This window comes from Scyliorhinus torazame, chromosome 14 (genome assembly GCF_047496885.1).
Source record: "Scyliorhinus torazame isolate Kashiwa2021f chromosome 14, sScyTor2.1, whole genome shotgun sequence".
Lineage (NCBI taxonomy): Eukaryota > Metazoa > Chordata > Chondrichthyes > Carcharhiniformes > Scyliorhinidae > Scyliorhinus > Scyliorhinus torazame.
Window position 1 is genome coordinate 134,113,897 of NC_092720.1, and position 18,742 is coordinate 134,132,638.

Below are 18,742 nucleotides of genomic sequence, written 5' to 3' on the forward strand. Positions count from 1 at the left end.
CAGGATTCCCCCCGGGAACCCGCAATTTCATGCTTCAGTGGGCAGGGCCTCGGGCGGGAAACCCGCCCTTTCACCTATCAAAACCCTTTTCCTGCCCAGCCTCAATTTTTAGGCTGGCAAGAGCGGGTGTGGGAGGGTGGGAAACTGATAAAATCTTTTCTCTATCTCAGGCAGGAAGGTGGGGGGGCATCTCACTCTGAAGACCCCACAGAGTTGGGGCACCCCCCCCCCCTCCAGGCCCTTGGAACTCTGTGCTTACTCCCCTCTGCCCTAACCCCTGAGACTGCCCCCCCCCCCGACCCTTCAGGGCATTCTCTACCTCCTGCCCTCATGATTTACCTTGAGGACGGCCTTGGGGCTTAGTTCCAGGCACAGAGCAGCTGTAACGCTTCTGGCCAATCCAACGCTGCGCCCGACCGGGTTGGAGAGCTGTCGGCCAAGCTGATTTACTAACAGCTCTCACAGGCGGGTCTTCCTTCCAAGGGCAGACTGAAGTAAATGCTCAAGTGAGTGTTAAATGGCCGTTGGATTTCGAGGGTTGGCGGTAGCGTGATATGCGCCATCTCTCGGAATGGCAGATGTCGATCGCTCACCTTCCTTAAAATTCAACCCAATGAGGCTTCATCCTGTGGCTGTGGACTATTACTGAAGACTGTTTCAAGATGAGGTATCTCCTCCCACATCGTGCAGCAGAGACCCACCTTAGAGCCAAGATCAGTGGTGAGAATAGATACATCGAAACATTAGGAAGAGGAGAAAGCCAGTCAGTCCCTCACGCCTGCTCTGCCACTCAGTTAGGGCATGACTGATCTGTATATCAACTCCATTTAGCTACCGCAGCTCCATATCCCGTAAGCTATCAATGATAAAAACAGAAAATGCTGGAAAAACTCAGCAGGTCTGGCAGCATCTGTGGAGAGAGAAACAGAGTTAACGTTTTGAGTCCATATGACTCTTCTTCAGAACTAAAGGGAGGGAGAAATGTGATGGGTTTTATACTGTTTAAGAGGGGGTGGAGCAAAATAGGTCAGTGATGGGCGTGAACTCCGAGGGATTGCAACAAAGATATTCAGGGCACAAGACAAAGGAAGTGTTAATGGCAGTGTTAAAGACTAAAGAAGGTGCTGATAGTGGCATAACGGTAAGTACGCAGCATGTGTTAATAGGGGAACAAAGACCAGTGCTCAGTGAAAGCAATACTAAAGAAGTGACAGATGGCCATGGGGGGAATATTAATGTAAGTCCTGAAAGCTCTAAATGTCCCTCACTCTCTGAAGACTTTCAGGGAGAGAGAGTTGCAGACCTCGACTCTCTTTAATGAAGAAGTGCTTCCTGATTTCACTGCTGAATTTTATAGCACAAACTTGTGTCCTCTTAGTCTCTCTGTATCTGCTCCAAGAAATCCTTTCACATTTTACACACCTCGATCAGTCACTCCACTGGGGCTGGTTTAGCACACTGGGCTAAATAGCAGACCAAGGCAGGTCAGCAGCACGGTTCAATTCCCGTACCAGCCTCCCTGATCAGGCGCCAGAATGTGGCGACTAGGGGCTTTTCACAGTAACTTCATTTGAAGCCTGCTTGTGACAATAAGCGATTTTCATTTCATTTCACAATCTTCTCTACTCAAGGGGAGAAACAGAGTGCGGCAGAGAGGGGTGGAACCCGGAGCAGAGATAAAGGACAAAGCTGGGAAATAACAGTGGAGGATGGTGAGAGATGGAACCTGGGAGCCACAGTTAGATGTGGAACCAGGTTTTCCCCTTGCAAATGTGGACAAACCCCGATGGCCTGAGTGAAGGCTTCCAGCAAGCCTGTGACACGGTAGCCCACCATCACTCACTCAATAAATAGGAGAAGGGATACTGTTGCAATGTTTGTTGGACATAATAATCTGCCTGTTCTGTTTATGTTTCAAATGGATTTGATTACTTGTCTCTTAAACCTGTAGGCCTTGAAAGATTACCAAAACCCAACAATGTGTTTGTAAATTCGACCAACATGAGACATATTCTGAGGTGGAGCCCCGTGAGATTTCCTCTGGGAGGCATCACTTACTCAGTACAGTTTCAAGGGTATGTACGCATGGGTTTCATTTTGACAAAGGTTAATCCTTCCACCACTTATAGAAAGAAAGAATTTGCATTAATTCTAAAATGCTTGATAGTGAACGGTGTATGGGTAATTACAACAGACATGCAGTATCCGATATTCCCACAAACAGTAATGTGATGATGTCCTATGACCGTGTTCTAATGATACTGATAAAGAGATAATTACTGATCAGAACACCCAGAAATTGTACCTCGATGGAATCTTTTTTGTCCTTCTGACCTCGGTTTATCATCTCATTCAAAAGACAGTTGGCGGAATTCTCCCATCTGGGACTAAGTCCCCGGCAGGGGTGGGAATGTGAAGTATTTCCCACTGTGGAGGTTGGTGGGAAACCATGCCATATCGTCTAGACCTGACCTCAATAATTATGCACTCGGTGGGGGTTTAGTGCAGTATTCCGTGGTGGGGAGGGCATGATGGTAAGCATCCTGCATTTATATCTAGGTGCCATATTTAAAAGGCACCCAACATCACTGTTGGGCATCAAAAATGATCCATTTGTGAGTTTAGAACATCACTGACCCACCATAGAAGAAAGGAGATGGACCTCCTGACAAAGATGTTGGATCTTCAGGTACACTCTGAGGCTGGAAGATAGACGTCAATGACACTGGATCCGGAAGATCCAGCTGATGGATGTGCACCCCGCCCCCCCCCCCCCCCCCCCCCCCACCCAGTACTGTGGTGCTCCAGAGTCCCAGGATTACTGGTATCTCCACCCCGAACACTGGAGGCAGGCCCAGTCATTCTTCAGGGATTCCCAACTTCTGCACGTCACATTGTTCTGTACCGGCATGTTTTCCCACTGGCATCGCGAAGACTTGAACATGGTGGGAGCAGTTTCCGCCGGCCAACAACGGGTTCTCCGGCCTCCCTTCATGGGCACCAACAGAAGATCCCGTGGGAAATTCATGCCGGCATAAAACTGAATTTTGGACACCCACCGAATTCTACCCTGTCCCACCTGCCATTGAACCCATTCATTGCAGATTTGCACCCTGTGTTTCCAACAGTGCAGCACCTCCCTTGTCAATGGACGGGAGTGTAGTCTAGAATATAGCATAACATGATATAACATAACATGGGCAGCAGGACGGCACAGTGATTAGCATGGCTGCCTCACAGTGCCAGGGACTGGGTTGATAACACCACAAATGTACACAATGGACTATGAAGTGCATTGATGTCCTCGAAGGTGCTATATAAATGCAAGTTTCATTTTTGTGCAGATTAAAAGGTTAGTTTTGAGTTTCAAATGATGTCAGGAGTCTGGACATGTTTGCCTCAGTTGCAGTGAGGAGTATTTCCCCCCAAATTCAAGAGTTTCACTCCTTCTATTTATTACCTGAGGCGCATTCCCTATGAGCCCCACTATCCGCGAGGAGCACTGGATCATGGAATAACAATGACAATCCTGGCAGTACGCAGAACACCATACAATATACATACAGTACTCATGTACTTGACACTCAGGGGAATGATGGCTCAATTGGTCAAGGCAACATCAGTACAAACACTGCTGGGTACCTTAATTTGACTGAGGAATGCTGACTGTATTATATTGAAAAATCTGAGCGTTTTGTTACACTGTCCTATCTGCTACCCTCCCTGTTGGGGAGGTGTAAATAAACGCTGCCTACAGTTGAGTATGTGCTCATCTTGGTGCAATACACAAACAGGAAGGTGACAAGGGGCGGGAATGGGATTTTCTTCTGCACTTCATGAGAAATGAAAGACAGACGGACATTGTGACACACTTTTTGACACACTCTAAAGTCGATTTTGAGGGTGTTTGAGCAATTTGAAAGATTGCTTTGTGTGCACATCATATTCAGGCACACAGTCAGTCAGCATGGTCTGTAAATGAAGAAACGGCATTGAAGGTGTATCTGCGGAAAGTGGGGGAATTCAACCCTAACAAAGAGGACTGGGGTAATTACAAACAAAGGTTGCACATTTAGCTGAAAGTGGATAAAGTGGGAGATGAGGACGAAGTAAATATTTTCTTTGCCATGCTGGGGGCAGGTGCTATTAAGATAGTGTCTAACCAATGTTGCCAACATGACCCCAGTATCATGGACTATTCATAAATTAATGAGATTCTGAACTCATATTCTTGTGTGAACATAGAAATCAACCGTAGACACATTATGAGGCCCAAAGAACAATAAAATCCATGCCAAGCTTTCGAGCAAAGGCTGACGTGGATTGAAGTGCTGCAATGAGGCTGTAGCCATGGAAATAGCAGAAAGAGATAGTTGCAAATGTCAAGGGAGCTCTTTTCCTGACCTGGCAGAGGAGGGCCAATGGATTTCAGCGGGGTACAGGCCATGGCAGCTAGGTTCACTGTCTCAGAGTGAACCATGGTAGACACCAACCATTCAAATGCCCCCATTTCCAGTCAAAGTGCCAGGACAGTGGGAATGTCAGTCATTCCAGACAGCATACAGGAGTCGAGGAACACTAATGCTCCAGATCGTAGTTGTTTCATATATGAGGACAGCAGTGGCCTTCAGTGTCTGCTCCTGTGAGAGGCTTCCTGAACTGATCTCCTGATCCCGCTGCTGTCAATGGGGTTTCCTGTTATTCGCACCCTCCACCGTCTGGGAACCCACAGCAGGGGGTGCCATTGGCAGGATCAGAAGGTCCCGTCACTGGCTGAGCCAGCATTTATTTCCCATCCAAAGGCATTTAAGAGTCAACCACATTACTGTGGGTCTGGAGTTATATGCCAGACCAGGTAGGACCGACAGATTTCCTTCCCTAAAAGACATGAGTGAACCAGATGGGTACTTATGACATGGTCACCTATGACTTTTAATTTCAGAGTTTGTTTTTATTGAAATCAAATTTCACCATCTGCCATGGCAGGATTTGAACCTGGGCCCACTACTCTGTAGTACTCTGTTTCTGGATTGCTAGTCCAGCGATAATACCACTGCACCACTGCCTCCCCTGGTGTCCCTGGTGTCCTGGTCAATATTTATACCTCAAACAACATTGCAAAACAAAACCTGCTGATTGTCACATTGCTGTTTGTGGCAACTTACTGTGTGCAAATTAGTTGCCATGTTTCCTACATCACAACACATTTCAAAAGTACTTCATTATCCATTAGTTGTGAAAGATGCTCTATATGTGAATGTGATTCTTTCTTTCTCCTTTTTATTGGCTATAGGATAGCTTGCTGGATTTAATTTTGTTTAAAGGTTCAGATTTGAGCCTCATTGCTTACTGAATTACACAATGCATTAACACCACCCTTTCAGCCCCGAGACCTGGGTCCAGCATTGATTGCTGGGGTGGTTGTGAAATGTGTGTTCATTATTTCTCAAGCTGGACCCTAACATGTGTGGGTTCACGGCACAGAAACAGATCTGGGAGTGATTTAACGGCTGCAATGCACCCGGCGAGGATCTGTGCGGTCCGGTTAGATCGCCGGAGAGGCCCAAATCAGGAACCGCACCAGGCGCCAAGCGGTTTGCAATCTCTTATTGGCGGGATCCAGATCCCCTTAGACACAGCGCAAAGCCAATTGAAGATCAATTAAGGACACTATCCATCTTTTTAGTGAAATGGGAGCCCAATCTAACGCCTCCCGTGATATAACTGGCTCCCCAGCGAGTGGTCACCTGGGCGCCGTGTAGCACTGCTACTTAAAAAGGGAACCTAACGCAATGGCTGCTGAGGAGAAGGTGAATAGCCATCTTCAATTTTGGGCAGCAGCCCAGGGGCAATGGGACTGATACCCCAGTGCTGGGTGTGGGTTGGCCTGAGGGGGGCTGGGCCTGTCGGGGAGCTGTTCCTGGTTGAGGGGGCTGGGTGCCATCGGTTGGGGCTTGCCCCTGGGCTGGGTGGGTCCTAAAGCCCATCCCCCTCAGTGTATATACTGTCAAACCGCGCCACGACCGAGGGGACGGCGAGACCGATGACCAGACTGCGCAGGTGCGTATGTCGTTCGACCGCACTGCGCATGCGCGATGGAGCACGGAACGCGCTGACATTGGCGTCATGACGTGTCTGAATTGTGCCTCCGCCCATTTAAGACGGCAATGTCCGGCAAAATCACGACGGTGTCTACAGTGTGGCAAGCTTGGCCACTACGCAGCCCTTTGCAGATCTGCTCCACTGCCCAGCATCCCGCGATCAATACAGCAGGCCATGCCAGACTCCGACCCCAACAGCCCAACAGATCCTGATGCTGAGTGCCTCAAATCTCCATACCGGGTTGGCATCATTACGAAGCATGCGCTGCCTTTCTCCAAGACAGCGAAGCACCTCCCGATCCTCAGCGTGGATCCCGACGACGAGTGGTGTGCTGTCCTCACAGTCAACAAGGCTCGCATCCGGTTCAAACTGGACACCGGCGCATCGGAGAACCTCATCTCCAAATCTGATCTCAACACCATCCACGTCAGACCAAGCATTCTTCCACCGGCCTGCCAGCTCCTTGACTACAATGGCAATGCCATAGCTGCCAGTTTCCAAAATGTCAGTTAAAGCAACACTGCGATTTGAGATGGTGGGACCTGACAGAGCATCCCTGCTCGATGTTCGGGCCTGCAAACTCCTGAACCTGGTTCAGCAAGTCCACACCATGTCATCCTCACAGGCGACGGTCTCACCTGATGAGAACTTCCAGGCTGAAATTGATGACATCATCACGCAGTACCACAGCATGTTCGACGGAATGGGCACACACCCATACTGATACAAAACCCTGCTCAAACCAAACGCCACCCCTGTGATCCACGCACCACGCCGGGTGCCGGCACCCCTCAAGGACCGCCTCAAGCAGCAGCTACAGGACCTCCAGGACCAGGGCATCATATCAAAGGTCACAGAACCCTCGGACTGGGTCAGCTCCATGGTCTGCGTCAAGAAGCCGTCAGGGGAGCTTCGAATCTGCATCAAGGATTTAAACCACAACATCATGAGGGAACATTACCCGATACCAAAACGAGAAGAGTTGACCAGCGAGATGGCTCATGCCAAACTCTTTACGAAGCTGGACGCCTCCAATGGGTTCTGGCAAATATAGCTGGATGCATCCAGTCGCAAGCTGTGCACATTCAATACCCCGTTTGGTCGCTCCTGCTACAACCGGATGCCTTTTGGCATCATCTCTGCCTCAGAGGTATTTCACCGCACCATGGAACAGATGATGGAGGGTATCGAGGGGGTGCGCGTGTATGTTGACGATGTCATAATCTGGTCCACAACTCCTCAAGAACACATTGATCGCCTTAAGCAGGTAGTCCACAGAATCCATGAGCATGGCCTCCGACTCAACAGAGCCAAGTGCTTGTTCGGTCAATCAGAAATCAAATTCCTTGGTGACCACATCCCGCAGCAAGGCGTGCGGCCAGTTGCTGACAAGGTCTCAGCGATCAACGCCATGAAGACCCCAGAGGACAAGAAGGCGGTCCTCCGCTTTCTAGGGATGGTCAACTTCCTCGGGACGTTCATTCCCAACATGGTGGCACACACCACAGCCCTCCGTCATCTCGTCAAAAAGTCGACGGAATTCCAGTGGCTGCCCGCTCATGAGAACGAATGGCGTGAGCTGAGGGCAAAACTCACCACAGCCCCGGTTCTGGCATTCTTCAACCCTACCAAAGAGACCAAAATATCCACTGACGCGAGCCAGGACGGTATTGGGGCGGTGCTCCTCCAACGGGATGACTCCTCCTCATGGGCCCCAGTTGCGTATGCCTCCAGAGCCATGACGCCCACTGAGCAACGGTACGCTCAGATTGAGAAGGAATGCCTGGGCCTCCTAACGCGAATCGACAAATTTCACGACTATGTGTATGGCCTCCCAAAATTCACGGTTGAGACGGACCACAGGTCAGCAGTCCACATAATCCAGAAGGATTTGAATTTGAATGACATGACGCCTCGGTTACAACGAATCCTTCTCAAACTACGCCACTATGACTTTGAACTTGTCTACATGCCAGGCAAAGAACTAGTTGTTGCAGGTGCCCTTTCCAGGTCTATCACCACACCGTGTGAACAAACTGACTTTGTCTGCCAAATCGATGCGCAGGTGCAATTGTGTGCCTCCAACCTTCCGGCCACTGATGAGAGGGTCATCCAAATTCGTGAGGAAACGGCCAAGGATCCTCTGCTACAGCGTGTGATGCCACACCTCACAAATGGCTGGCAGAAGGGACAGTACCCCAAGTTTTACAACGTCAGAGACGACCTGACGGTGGTGGACGGCATTCTCATGAAGCTCGATAAGATTGTGATTCCGCAGAGCATGCGAGCTATGGTGCTCGGCCAACTCCATGAGGGTCACCTGGGAGGTCGAGAAATGTCGACGCAGAGCTCGAGAGGCAGTCAGGCCGGGCATCAGCCAGGACGTTGCCAACACGGTCCTCAACTGCCCCACATGTCAGAAATTTCAGCCAGTTCAACCCAAAGAAACTCTGCAGCAACATGAGATAGTGACCTCCTCATGGTCCAAAGTCGGTGTCGACCTTTTCCACACCAAGGGGCGTGACTATGTCTTCCTGGTCGACTACTTCTCCAATTACCCTGAAGTGGTGAAACTGTCCGACCTCACGTCGAAGACGGTGTTTAAAGCATGCAAAGAAACGTTTGCCAGGCATGGGATACTGCTCACAGTGATGAGTGACAACGGTTCCTGTATTTACAGCCAGGAATGGTCTGATTTTGCCCGCCTCCAGCCCGCACTACCCACAGTCAAACGGGAAGACCGAAAAAGGGGTCCATATTGTCAAGAGATTACTATGCAAGGCTGCAGACTCAGGCTCCGACTTCAACCTGGCGCTGCTGGCATACAGAGCATCCCCGCTGTCCACTGGGTTGTCTCCCGCGCAGATGCTCATGAATCGCACTCTGTGAACCACGGTTCCAGTCATCCATGTTCCAGACCTTGACCACCTCACGGTCATACAAAAGATGCAGCAGTCTCGGGCCCAACAGAAATCAGCATACGATGCTCATGCCACGGATCTCCCTGAGCTGGTCCCAACTGATCGTGTTCGTGTGCAGTTGCCTGACGGTGGCTGGTCCGCCACAGCTGTGGTGGTCAAGCAAGTGGCCCCGAGATCGTTCCTCGTCTGCATGGCTGATGGCTCCTTCCTACAATGCAACAGACGGGCGCTGCACAGAGTTCCACGCCTGCCACCTAACCATGATGTCCCACCTCACACAATACTTCCTCCGGACGTGCCCTACCACGAGGCTACCGATCTACCAGCAATCCTGCTGACCTCTGCGACCACTGCATTGGCGGCGGTCCCGCCTATCCAAGTGCAGGCGGCCCCTGATCCACCCTTGAGGTGGTCAACCAGAATTCATCGCCCGCCGCAGAGACTAAACTTATAGACTGAACTTTTGCACAACTGTGTTACCTTATCGTTTTGACCTCTGTAAATATCGTTGTTACCGTTTCATCTGCCCTATATCTGCACTAGCGACACCTTCCTGTGTACATAAGGTCATTCTAGCACATTCTGTATATAGTCACGCACATATACACATCCACCTTAATATTTATTATCTCAACACACACAATACAGAACAAAAAAAAGGGGGGGGAGATGTCATAAGATACATCTATGTATATAATGGAGTGCAGACAGGCAGTGATTGACACACAGGATGATCAGTAAGCTCACCAGACAGGACACGACCACTATAAAGCCAGAGGGCACCAGTTTTCACGCTCTCACGGGACCCAGCCCCTGAGACAGTCAGAGTTAGTGAGCTGGCCAGTGCAAACACCATGTGGTAGCTAATAAGTCTGGTTAGGCTAGTATCAGGGGCACGATTCTCCGACCCCCCACCGGGTCGGAGAATCGGCGGGGGCCGTCGTGAATCCCGCCCCCGCCGTGTCCCGAATTCTCCGTCACCGGAGATTCGGCGGGGGTGGGAATCGCGCCGCGCCCATCGGCGGAAATCCCCCAGCGATTCTCCGGTCCGCGGTGGGCTGAAGTCCCGCCGCTGTCAACCCACGCCAGCTGGCGTGGATTCAACCACCTTTCGAACGGCGGAACAAGGCGGCGTGGGCGGGCTCCGGGGTCCTGAGCGGGGCGCGGGCCAATCTGGCCCCGGGGGGTGCCCCCACGGTGGCCTAGCCCGCGATCGGGGCCCACTGATCCGCGGGCGGGCCTCTGCCGTGGGAGCACTCTTTTCCTTCCGCCTTCACCATGGTCTCCACTATGGCGGAGGCAGAAGAGACCGCCTCCACTGCGCATACATGGGGATGCCGTGAGCGGCCGCTGACGCTCCCGCGCATGCGCCGCATGGCTAAGTAATTTCCGCGCCAGCTGGCGGGGCACCAAAGGCCTTTCCCGCCAGCTGGTGGGGCGCAAATCAGTCCGGCGCGGGCCTAGCCCCTCAAGGTGAGGGCTCGGCCCCCCAAGATGCGGAGAATTCCGCACCTTTGGGGCGGCGCGATGTCGGATTGATTCGCGCCATTTTTGGCGCCGGTCGGCGGACATCGCACCGATTGCGGAGAATCCCGCCCCAGGTCTCCAGTCAAGTCAGCATAGTGTCAACCCACAGTTGAACATGTATAATAGTTTAGATGTTAAATAAAATCGTGTTGCATCTTATCAAGTGTTGGAGGTCTGTCTCTCGCTACACTGCATTAAGTGCAGTCCACATCGACCCAGCCTACCCAACACATCATATACCATATCAGGGGCAACTACGGTTGCTGCTTGCCTGACCTACCAAAGACATCCATGACAGAGCCCTGTGCTTGGTTATATGCTGATAGTCATTTTGACTCCCTTTAACTGTGAGCAGCCTCTGGCTGCACATCTGAAACTATTGCTAATAAGGAATTGGAATCATTAGTTATGTGAGAGCACTTCACAGTGCACTTCACAGCTGCAGATTGTATTTGCTGCTTGTGGCTTCAAATGCCTGGAAGCTGCTGTTCCTGTTTCCTTCCTTTTCTGTAGCTGGAAAGAAGGACAATTTTTTCTAAGATACCTGGGTCCTGGAACATCGGGCGCAAGGAGACATATGAGTCCAGAAGGCAATCAGTTTAAAGTAAGAAGACGTTTTGGCACCTGGTGCATGACATTGATCAAAATGGGCCACCTGATAACGCAGTTGAAGAAATACATTTACAGATTGCTGATGCTTTAGTTTCTGGTGTGGTGAGTGCTGCCTGTAACTGGCCTGGGTTAAACACGCTGGAAGTTGAGGATGTTCAACTGCAACTTGAGCGGCAGTGGAATATGTGGATGACAGGGTTTGGTTCCGGTGAGATCGGGCCGTGTGGGAGGGACTGGACCGCTGCAGCTCCTGGATGGAGAATGGCACTGATACGTGGAACAAGTAACACATTGATGCTCAGATCATTTCTACGACAAAGTTCTAGGCATGATAACACATTCTCAGGCTTGTCCTCCATTTCTGTTGAGGAACCTGTGAGGGGTGATACCGTGTGTTTTTTTGTGAAGAAGCTGATATGGTGCCAATATGGAAAGGCGACGTTCCTTCTTGTTTAATGGTTAGTGTGATATGTGGAATGTAACGTAGTTGATTTTCAAATTTTTGTTGCCATTAACATTGGATGAACAAAATAGTCTCAAAGTGCATTCTCGTGGGTACATGTGCCATGTCTCAGATGGGTTTTATTGGACTCTGTACGTTCTCCCGTGTCTGCGTGGGTTTCCTCCGGATGCTCCGATTTCCTCCCACAAGTCCCGAAAGACATGCTGTTCGGTAATTTGGACATTCTGAATTCTCCCTCTGTGTACCCGAACAGGCGCCGGAGTGTGGCAACTAGGGGCTTTTCACATTAACTTCATTGCAGTGTTAATGTAAGCCTACTTGCAACACTAATAAAGATTATTATTATTATATTGCCTAGCATCCCAATAAAACTGTGAGGTTTGGACACTTTACTTAAACCTTGGGGTGTTGACATCGCAGAGGCAGCAGCCAACAATCAAATACTCAAGAGCTGGGCTGCTGCATTGAGAATATCCCTGCGCCCAGAGGGCGAGTGTGTGGATCAAGGGAGTGTCCCCCGAGTGTGCCCGGCAGTGGTCCGGGGTCTGGGATCGAGGGGCTCCGCCCTGTGGCCGGGAGTGAACGTGCAGGGCTGGGTACTCCAGCAAAACTGGCTTGGTCTGAGATAAGGCGGGACCTGTAAGGGTGTGTGGGGCTTGGAGGATTCGAGGGTCCCGCGGTGGACGCCCTAACACAATGTCGGTCTCTCTCCTTCAGGTCCTGACAGATATAGCAATATGGATTGTTGACACCGCAGCAGGTGTCCCTCGTGGTGCTGGTGGCAGCACAGGTGACCAGATGCCGGAGAGGACGACGACAGCAGTGTAGATGAAGGCTTGAGGCTGCAGCCCAAGTTCAGGTGCTCGCCACATACCCTGAGGACCCGGTTGCCCATCAGGCTGGGGAGGGACCCAGAGGGGGACACTGGCAACGGCCCAAGGTGTACAGATGTCGCTGATCGTTTGGGCAAATGTCACACAGCGTGTGCCGCAGCAGGCTCTGTCTCAGCAAGGAGACGGTGCGGCACCTGCTCCATGTCCTTGCGGACCTGGCACCACATGGAGGAGGAGGAGGGTACCCTCCCCTGGTGGCCGTCAAGGTCACCGCAGTCCTGAACTTCTATGCTAGGCTTCATTCGAGGGCTCGAGTGGGGTCTTGTGTGGCATTTCTCAAGGTACGGCTCACAAGTGCATCCGTGAATTATGACCAAGCATCAGACTCATAAGCATTGAGCTGTATCAAGCCCATCAAGATGCCTGGGCAGCAGGACTCTCTGCAATCACCAGGATGCCACAGGTCCAGGGGGTAATAGATGGCATGCACGTTGCCTTACGCAGACCGGGGCATCAGGGAGTGCACTTCATTAACAGGAAGTAATTCCGCTCTCTGAATGTTCAGTTCACGTGCGACCGCCACCTCCGTGCATGTGTGTGCACGCTTCCCAGGGAGTGTTCATGACAGCTACATCCTGGAATACTCGGAGATTCCCGGTGTCTGCGAGGACCACCGCAGGATGCCGGGTTCGCTCTTGGGGGATAAGGGATACCCACTGAGGTCCTGGCTAATGACACCAGTACGGAGGCCGGTGACTGATGTGGAGACCCAATATAACGAGGTGCATGTGACTACCTGTGCTGCAGTACATCCCGAGAGGATCTCCCACTTTGTGGTGGTCTGCTGTGCCCTTCACAAGCAGGCACAGCAACGAGGCAAAATGCTGGAGGAGGAGGAGGAGGAACATGCAGCCTCAAGTAAAGGGGTGAAGGGAAGCCGGGAGAGTGAGTGAGATGATGGACAAAACCTCGTCCTATGAGAAGCATGTGAGGATGAGGGCCTCCCTGGCCCTCCGAGCGTTTCGGACCCTCGGGGCAGCCTGTCCTCCATCCTCTGGCTACTCCTGTGGGTCCTCCCGGACATGTCCTCCAGCCCCAGCTGGTCTGGCCCCATGATAAGGTGGGGCTACATAGTGGAATCCTCAGAGCTCTCCTCCGAGGTGTTCTCTTGGGTGGCAGCGGAGGGCCAACCCGAATGGCCCGGCCCAATCAGGTGGAGATCCTGCAAGAAAATGGACACCTGGTCAGTGTGAGGGATCATTTTATCTGACATGAACAACTCACTTAAGGCTGGTCATTTGGATGAAGGGGCGATGACTCCTCACTTCTGCGGCACAGGCCAACCTTGCTGCCGGTAACCTTGGCCAACCCCGCAATCACCAGGGCCTGTTCCTCATAGCGGTTGAGGCCTCAGATAGCAGGTGGCATGTGTGGACACCACAACTGGACATGGAGCGGTTGTGCTGGTGGGTGCCAGGGCACGGGTATGGTACTCTGCTGGAGGTGAGGGTGAGGTTCCAGCCACTGACTTGTTGAGGGAGGGGGGGAAGCGATGGTCAGGAGGTGGCAGGTGGGCCCGGTGCCAGGGGGTTGGTGTTCCTGGTGACCCGGTGGAGGTTGTTGGTCTTCTTACGACATTGGAAAGCGGTCCTCCCTGTCACGCTGCCCGAACTGACAGCTACTAACACTGCCTCCCAGGTGGCATTGGCAACCCTGTGGCAGGCCCTCCGATCCCCTGGGGGGTACAGAGTGTCTCACCTCCAAGGTATCCAACAGCCTGGCCAGGTCAACGTCCCCGAAATGAGGAGCTGAGTGAGTGTGTTCGGAGGGAGCCTTCATGTGCAGCTCCCCCTTGTCCCCAGGGAGCCGCCCTGTGCGGTTTGGGCAAATCAGCTGACGGCCAGCTCTGGAATGGAGCTCATGGGAGACCATTTCCGGCATCAAGTGCCATTAAATACCGCAGCGGGCTTTCCGGCCACCAGGAAGCACACGGAAATCCCGCCTGCTAAGGCACTTAGAATTTCTCCCGTTAAATCACGCCCAGTGTGTGAGATTCGTTAAGCGCAGTGGCAATGGAAGACTTATGCCCAGTGTGGTAGTCACCACTGTTGTATATATGAAGCATATGAGAAGTAAAACGGTAAGGCTCCTGTACTACAGGTATGGGGTTAGATCCCTGCCTGCTGGCTCCGCCCAGTAGGCGGAGTATAAATGTGTGTGCTCACCAAGCTGCAGCCATTTCAGCAGCAGCTGTAGGAGGCAACACATCTCTGCTTAATAAAGCTTTGATTACTCTCTACTCTCGTCTCGTTGTAATTGATAGTGCATCAATTTATTAAGCAGAGATTTTACAGCGATGGACCTACGCATCAAGCCAGGTCGCCTGCAGTTGCACCCTCAAGCAGACAACGCCACGTCGGCCTTCGACCACTGGCTGGCTTGCTTTGAAGCCTACATCGGATCAGCTACAGAACAGCTCTCAGAAGCACAGAAACTCCAGATCCTGTACACACGATTGAGCTCCGATACTTTTCCCCTTATCCGGGACGCGCCCAACTACACTGAGGCCATGGCGCTTCTGAAAGAGAACTACACCCGGCCGATCAACAAACTCTACGCCAGGCACCTCCTGACCACGCGGCAACAACTCCCCGGTGAGTCCTTGGACGATATTGTATGTGCCCTGCACGCCCTGGCGAGGAACGGCGATTGCCAGGCAGTTTCGGCCGTTGAACATTCCAAACTCCTAATCAGGGACGCTTTCGCTACAGGCATAGGGTCGGTGTACATCCGCCAGCGCCTCTTAGAAGGGGGTATGCTCGACCTCGCAGCGATAAAGAAACTCGCGACCTCACTAACGGTAATCTCCCGTAATGTACAAGCGTACGCCCCTGACCGCACGGCGCCCCCCCTCCTGGACATCGTGGACCCCACCAGCAACCGCCCCAGCCAACTCCAAGCCTGAGCCGCGTGGCAGCCAGCCAGCTCCGGGGGGCCCAAGTGCTATTTCTGTGGGCAGACAAAGCACCCCCGGCCGCGCTGCCCGGCGCGGAGCAAAATCTGCAAGGCCTGCGGGAAGAAAGGACATTTCGTTGCGGTGTGCCAGGCCCGGTCGATCGCCGCTGTAACCAGCCCCATTGTTCCTGCACCCCCCACGTGCGACCCATGGGTGCCGCCATTTTCGTCCCCGCAACCCATGTACGGCCTGTGGGCGCCGCCATCTTTCTCGCATCAGAACACGTGCAGCCCATGGGTGCCACCATCTTCCCCCAATGAGACTTCATGCGGCCCGTGGGCGCCGCCATCTTTAATGCCACCGGCCACGTGCGCCCCGTGGACGCCGCCATCTTCTGAGCCATTTTGGACCGCGCCTCAGGTGCCCTGCTCGATGAGCACCCCTTACAGTATGCGGCCTCACGACCCTTAAGCTCGACCCGCCTTCCCTGTTTGCAAACCTCACCCCGGATTGCAAACCCGTCGCCACCAGGAGCAGACGGTACAGTGTCCAGGACAGGACCTTCATCAGGTCGGAGGTCCAGCGGCTACTGCGGGAAGGCATCAATGAGGCCAGCAACAGCCCCTGGAGTGCCCAAGTGGTAGTTGTAAAGACTGGGGAGGAACACAGGATGGTCGTTGACTACAGTCAGACCATCAATCGGTACACGCAGCTCGACGCGTACCCCCTCCCACGCATATCTGATGTGGTCAATCAGATTGCACAGTACCGGGTCTTCTTGACAGTGGACCTGAAATCTGCCTACCACCAGCTCCCCATCCGCAAGGCGGACTGCCAATACACTGCGTTCGAAGCAGACGGCCGCCTTTACCACTTCCTTAGGGTTCCCTTCGGCATCACTAATAGGGTCTCGGTCTTCCAACGGGAGATGGACCAAATGGTTGACCGGTACAGACTGCAGGCCACCTTCCCGTAACTGGATAACGTCACCATCTGCGGCCACGACCAGCAGGACCACGATGCTAACCTTTTCAAATTTCTCCACACCGCCAAACTCCTTAACCTCATGTATAACAAGGAGAAGTGCGTGTTCAACACCAACCGCTTCGTGCAAAATGGAATTCTAGGGCCCGACCCCATGCACCCCCTCATGGAACTCCCCCTCCCCCACTGCTCCAAGGCCCTCAAACGATGCCTGGGGTTCTTCTCATACTACGCCCAGTGGGTCCCTAACTATGCGGACAAGGCCCGCCCACTCATTTACTCCACAGTTTTCCCCCTAACGGCCGAGGCTCACCAGGCCTTCAACCGTATCAAGGCCGACATCGCCAAGGCAGCGATGCACGGAGTCGGCGAGACCCTCCCATTTCAAGTCGAGAGCGATGCATCAGATGTCGCTCTGGCCGCCACCCTCAACCAGGCAGGCAGACCCGTGGCATTCTTTTCCCGCACCCTCCATGCCTCCGAAATTCGGCACTCCTCTGTCGAAAAGGAGGCCCAAGCCATCGTGGAAGCTGTGTGGCATTGGAGGCATTACCTGGCCAGCAGGAGATTCACTCTCCTCACTGACCAACGGTCGGTTGCCTTCATGTTCAATAACACACAGCGGGGCAAGATCAAAAATGATAAAATCTTGAAGTGGAGGATCGAGCTCTCCACCTACAATTACGAGATTTAGCAACGCCCCGGTAAGCTCAACCAGCCCCCCAATGCCCTATCCCGAGGTACATGTGCCAGCACACAAGTGGACCGACTCCGCGCCCTACACGATGGTCTCTGTCACCCAGGGGTTACCCGGTCTTTTCACTTCATAAAGGCCCGCAACCTACCCTACTCCATTGCGGAGGTCAGGGCTGTCACCAAAGACTGCCAGGTCTGCGCGAAGTACAAACCGCACTTCTACCGGCCAGACCGAACGCACCTGGTGAAGGCCTCCCATCCCTTTGAACGCCTCAGCATGGATTTCAAAAGGCCCCTCCCCTCCTCCAACTGAAACACAGACTTCCTTAACGTGGTCGATGAATACTCGAGATTCCCCTTCGCCATTCCATGCCCCTATATAACGTCTGCCACAGTCGTCAAAGCCCTCAATAGCATCTTCACTCCGTTCGGTTTCCACGCTTACGTCCACTGCAACCGGGAATCCTCCTTTATGAGTGATGAGCTGTGTCAATTCCTGCTCAGCAAGGGCATTGCCTCGAGCAGGACGATCAGCTACAACCCCTGGGGAAACGGGCAGGTGGAGAGAGAGAACGGGACGGTCTGGACGCCCTCCACTCCATCCGATCACTACTTTGCACTGCGACTAATGCAACCCCCCATGAACGTCTCCTTGCCTTCCCTAGGAAGTCCACCTTCGGGGTTTCATTCCCAACGTGTCTGGCAGCTCCAGGACCCGTTCTCCTCCGCAAGCTCGTGTGGCTCCACAAGGCGGACCCTTTAGTCGAGAGGGTATAGCTACTCCATGCAAATCTGCAGTACGCCTATGTGGCGTACCCCGACGGCCGCCAAGACACAATCTCCCTCAGGGACCTGGCACCAGCTGGGTCCCCATCCCCCGCCACCCATACTCCCCCCAGCGCACCTCACCACAGCCCCCGATCCGTCCTCCCATTGGTTCCACCCGGGGATGAAGATGAGGACTACACACTCCCGGAGTCACCGGCGACCAAGCCGGTGCCTGCATCGCCACTGGGACTGCGGCGCTCACAACGGAGGATCAAGGCACCCAACCGGCTAAATTTGTGAACTTTGCCCCAAACTGTACATTTAAAAAATGCTCACATTCATGTAAACAGATTTTCCACCCTCCCCGCTGGACTCTTTTTTTTAACAGGGGGTGAATGTGTCATCACTGTTTGTATATATGACATATATGAGAAGTAATACGGTAAGGCTCCTGTACTACAGGTACGGGGGTAGATCCCAGTAGGCGGAGTATAAATGTGTGTGCTCACCGAGCTGCAGCCATTTGGGCAGCAGCTGTAGGAGGCAACACATCTCTGCTTAATAAAGCCTCGATTATTCTCTACTCTCGTCTCATCGTAATTGATAGTGCATCACCCAGCTGATGTTCAGCCTTCATGATTGGTAGCAGAACATGGCAACTCATGTTGCACAGGGGCCAAACGGATCCAAATGGAGGGGAGGGCAATATGTAACAGGAAGGGGGCAAAATGAGGCAGAAGGCAGATGGGTGAACAGTCAATCTACGACTTCAACAGGCCGGAGTAAAAGACAAGCATAAGGGCCGGAATTCTCTAGCCGTTCGCTGGCAGCGGGATTCTCTGGTCCCGCCGGCAGCGTACCCCCACCCGTGGGTTTCCCG

At 52.8% G+C, this 18,742-nt stretch overlaps 1 protein-coding gene across 3 annotated transcripts in view; it reads left to right on the forward strand.

The window, feature by feature from the left end:
* crfb16 (cytokine receptor family member B16) overlaps nt 1–18,742 on the forward strand; it is a 90,204-nt gene that overhangs the window by 46,769 nt on the left and 24,693 nt on the right. For 2 of the 3 annotated variants that reach the window (XM_072474919.1, XM_072474922.1), the window contains exon 2: nt 1,952–2,075. The exons of the other annotated variant lie outside the window; for it this stretch is intronic. In XM_072474919.1, coding sequence (XP_072331020.1) covers nt 1,952–2,075 — 124 coding nt within the window. The remainder of the gene's footprint in view (nt 1–1,951; nt 2,076–18,742) is intronic. 3 annotated transcript variants of the gene reach the window in all.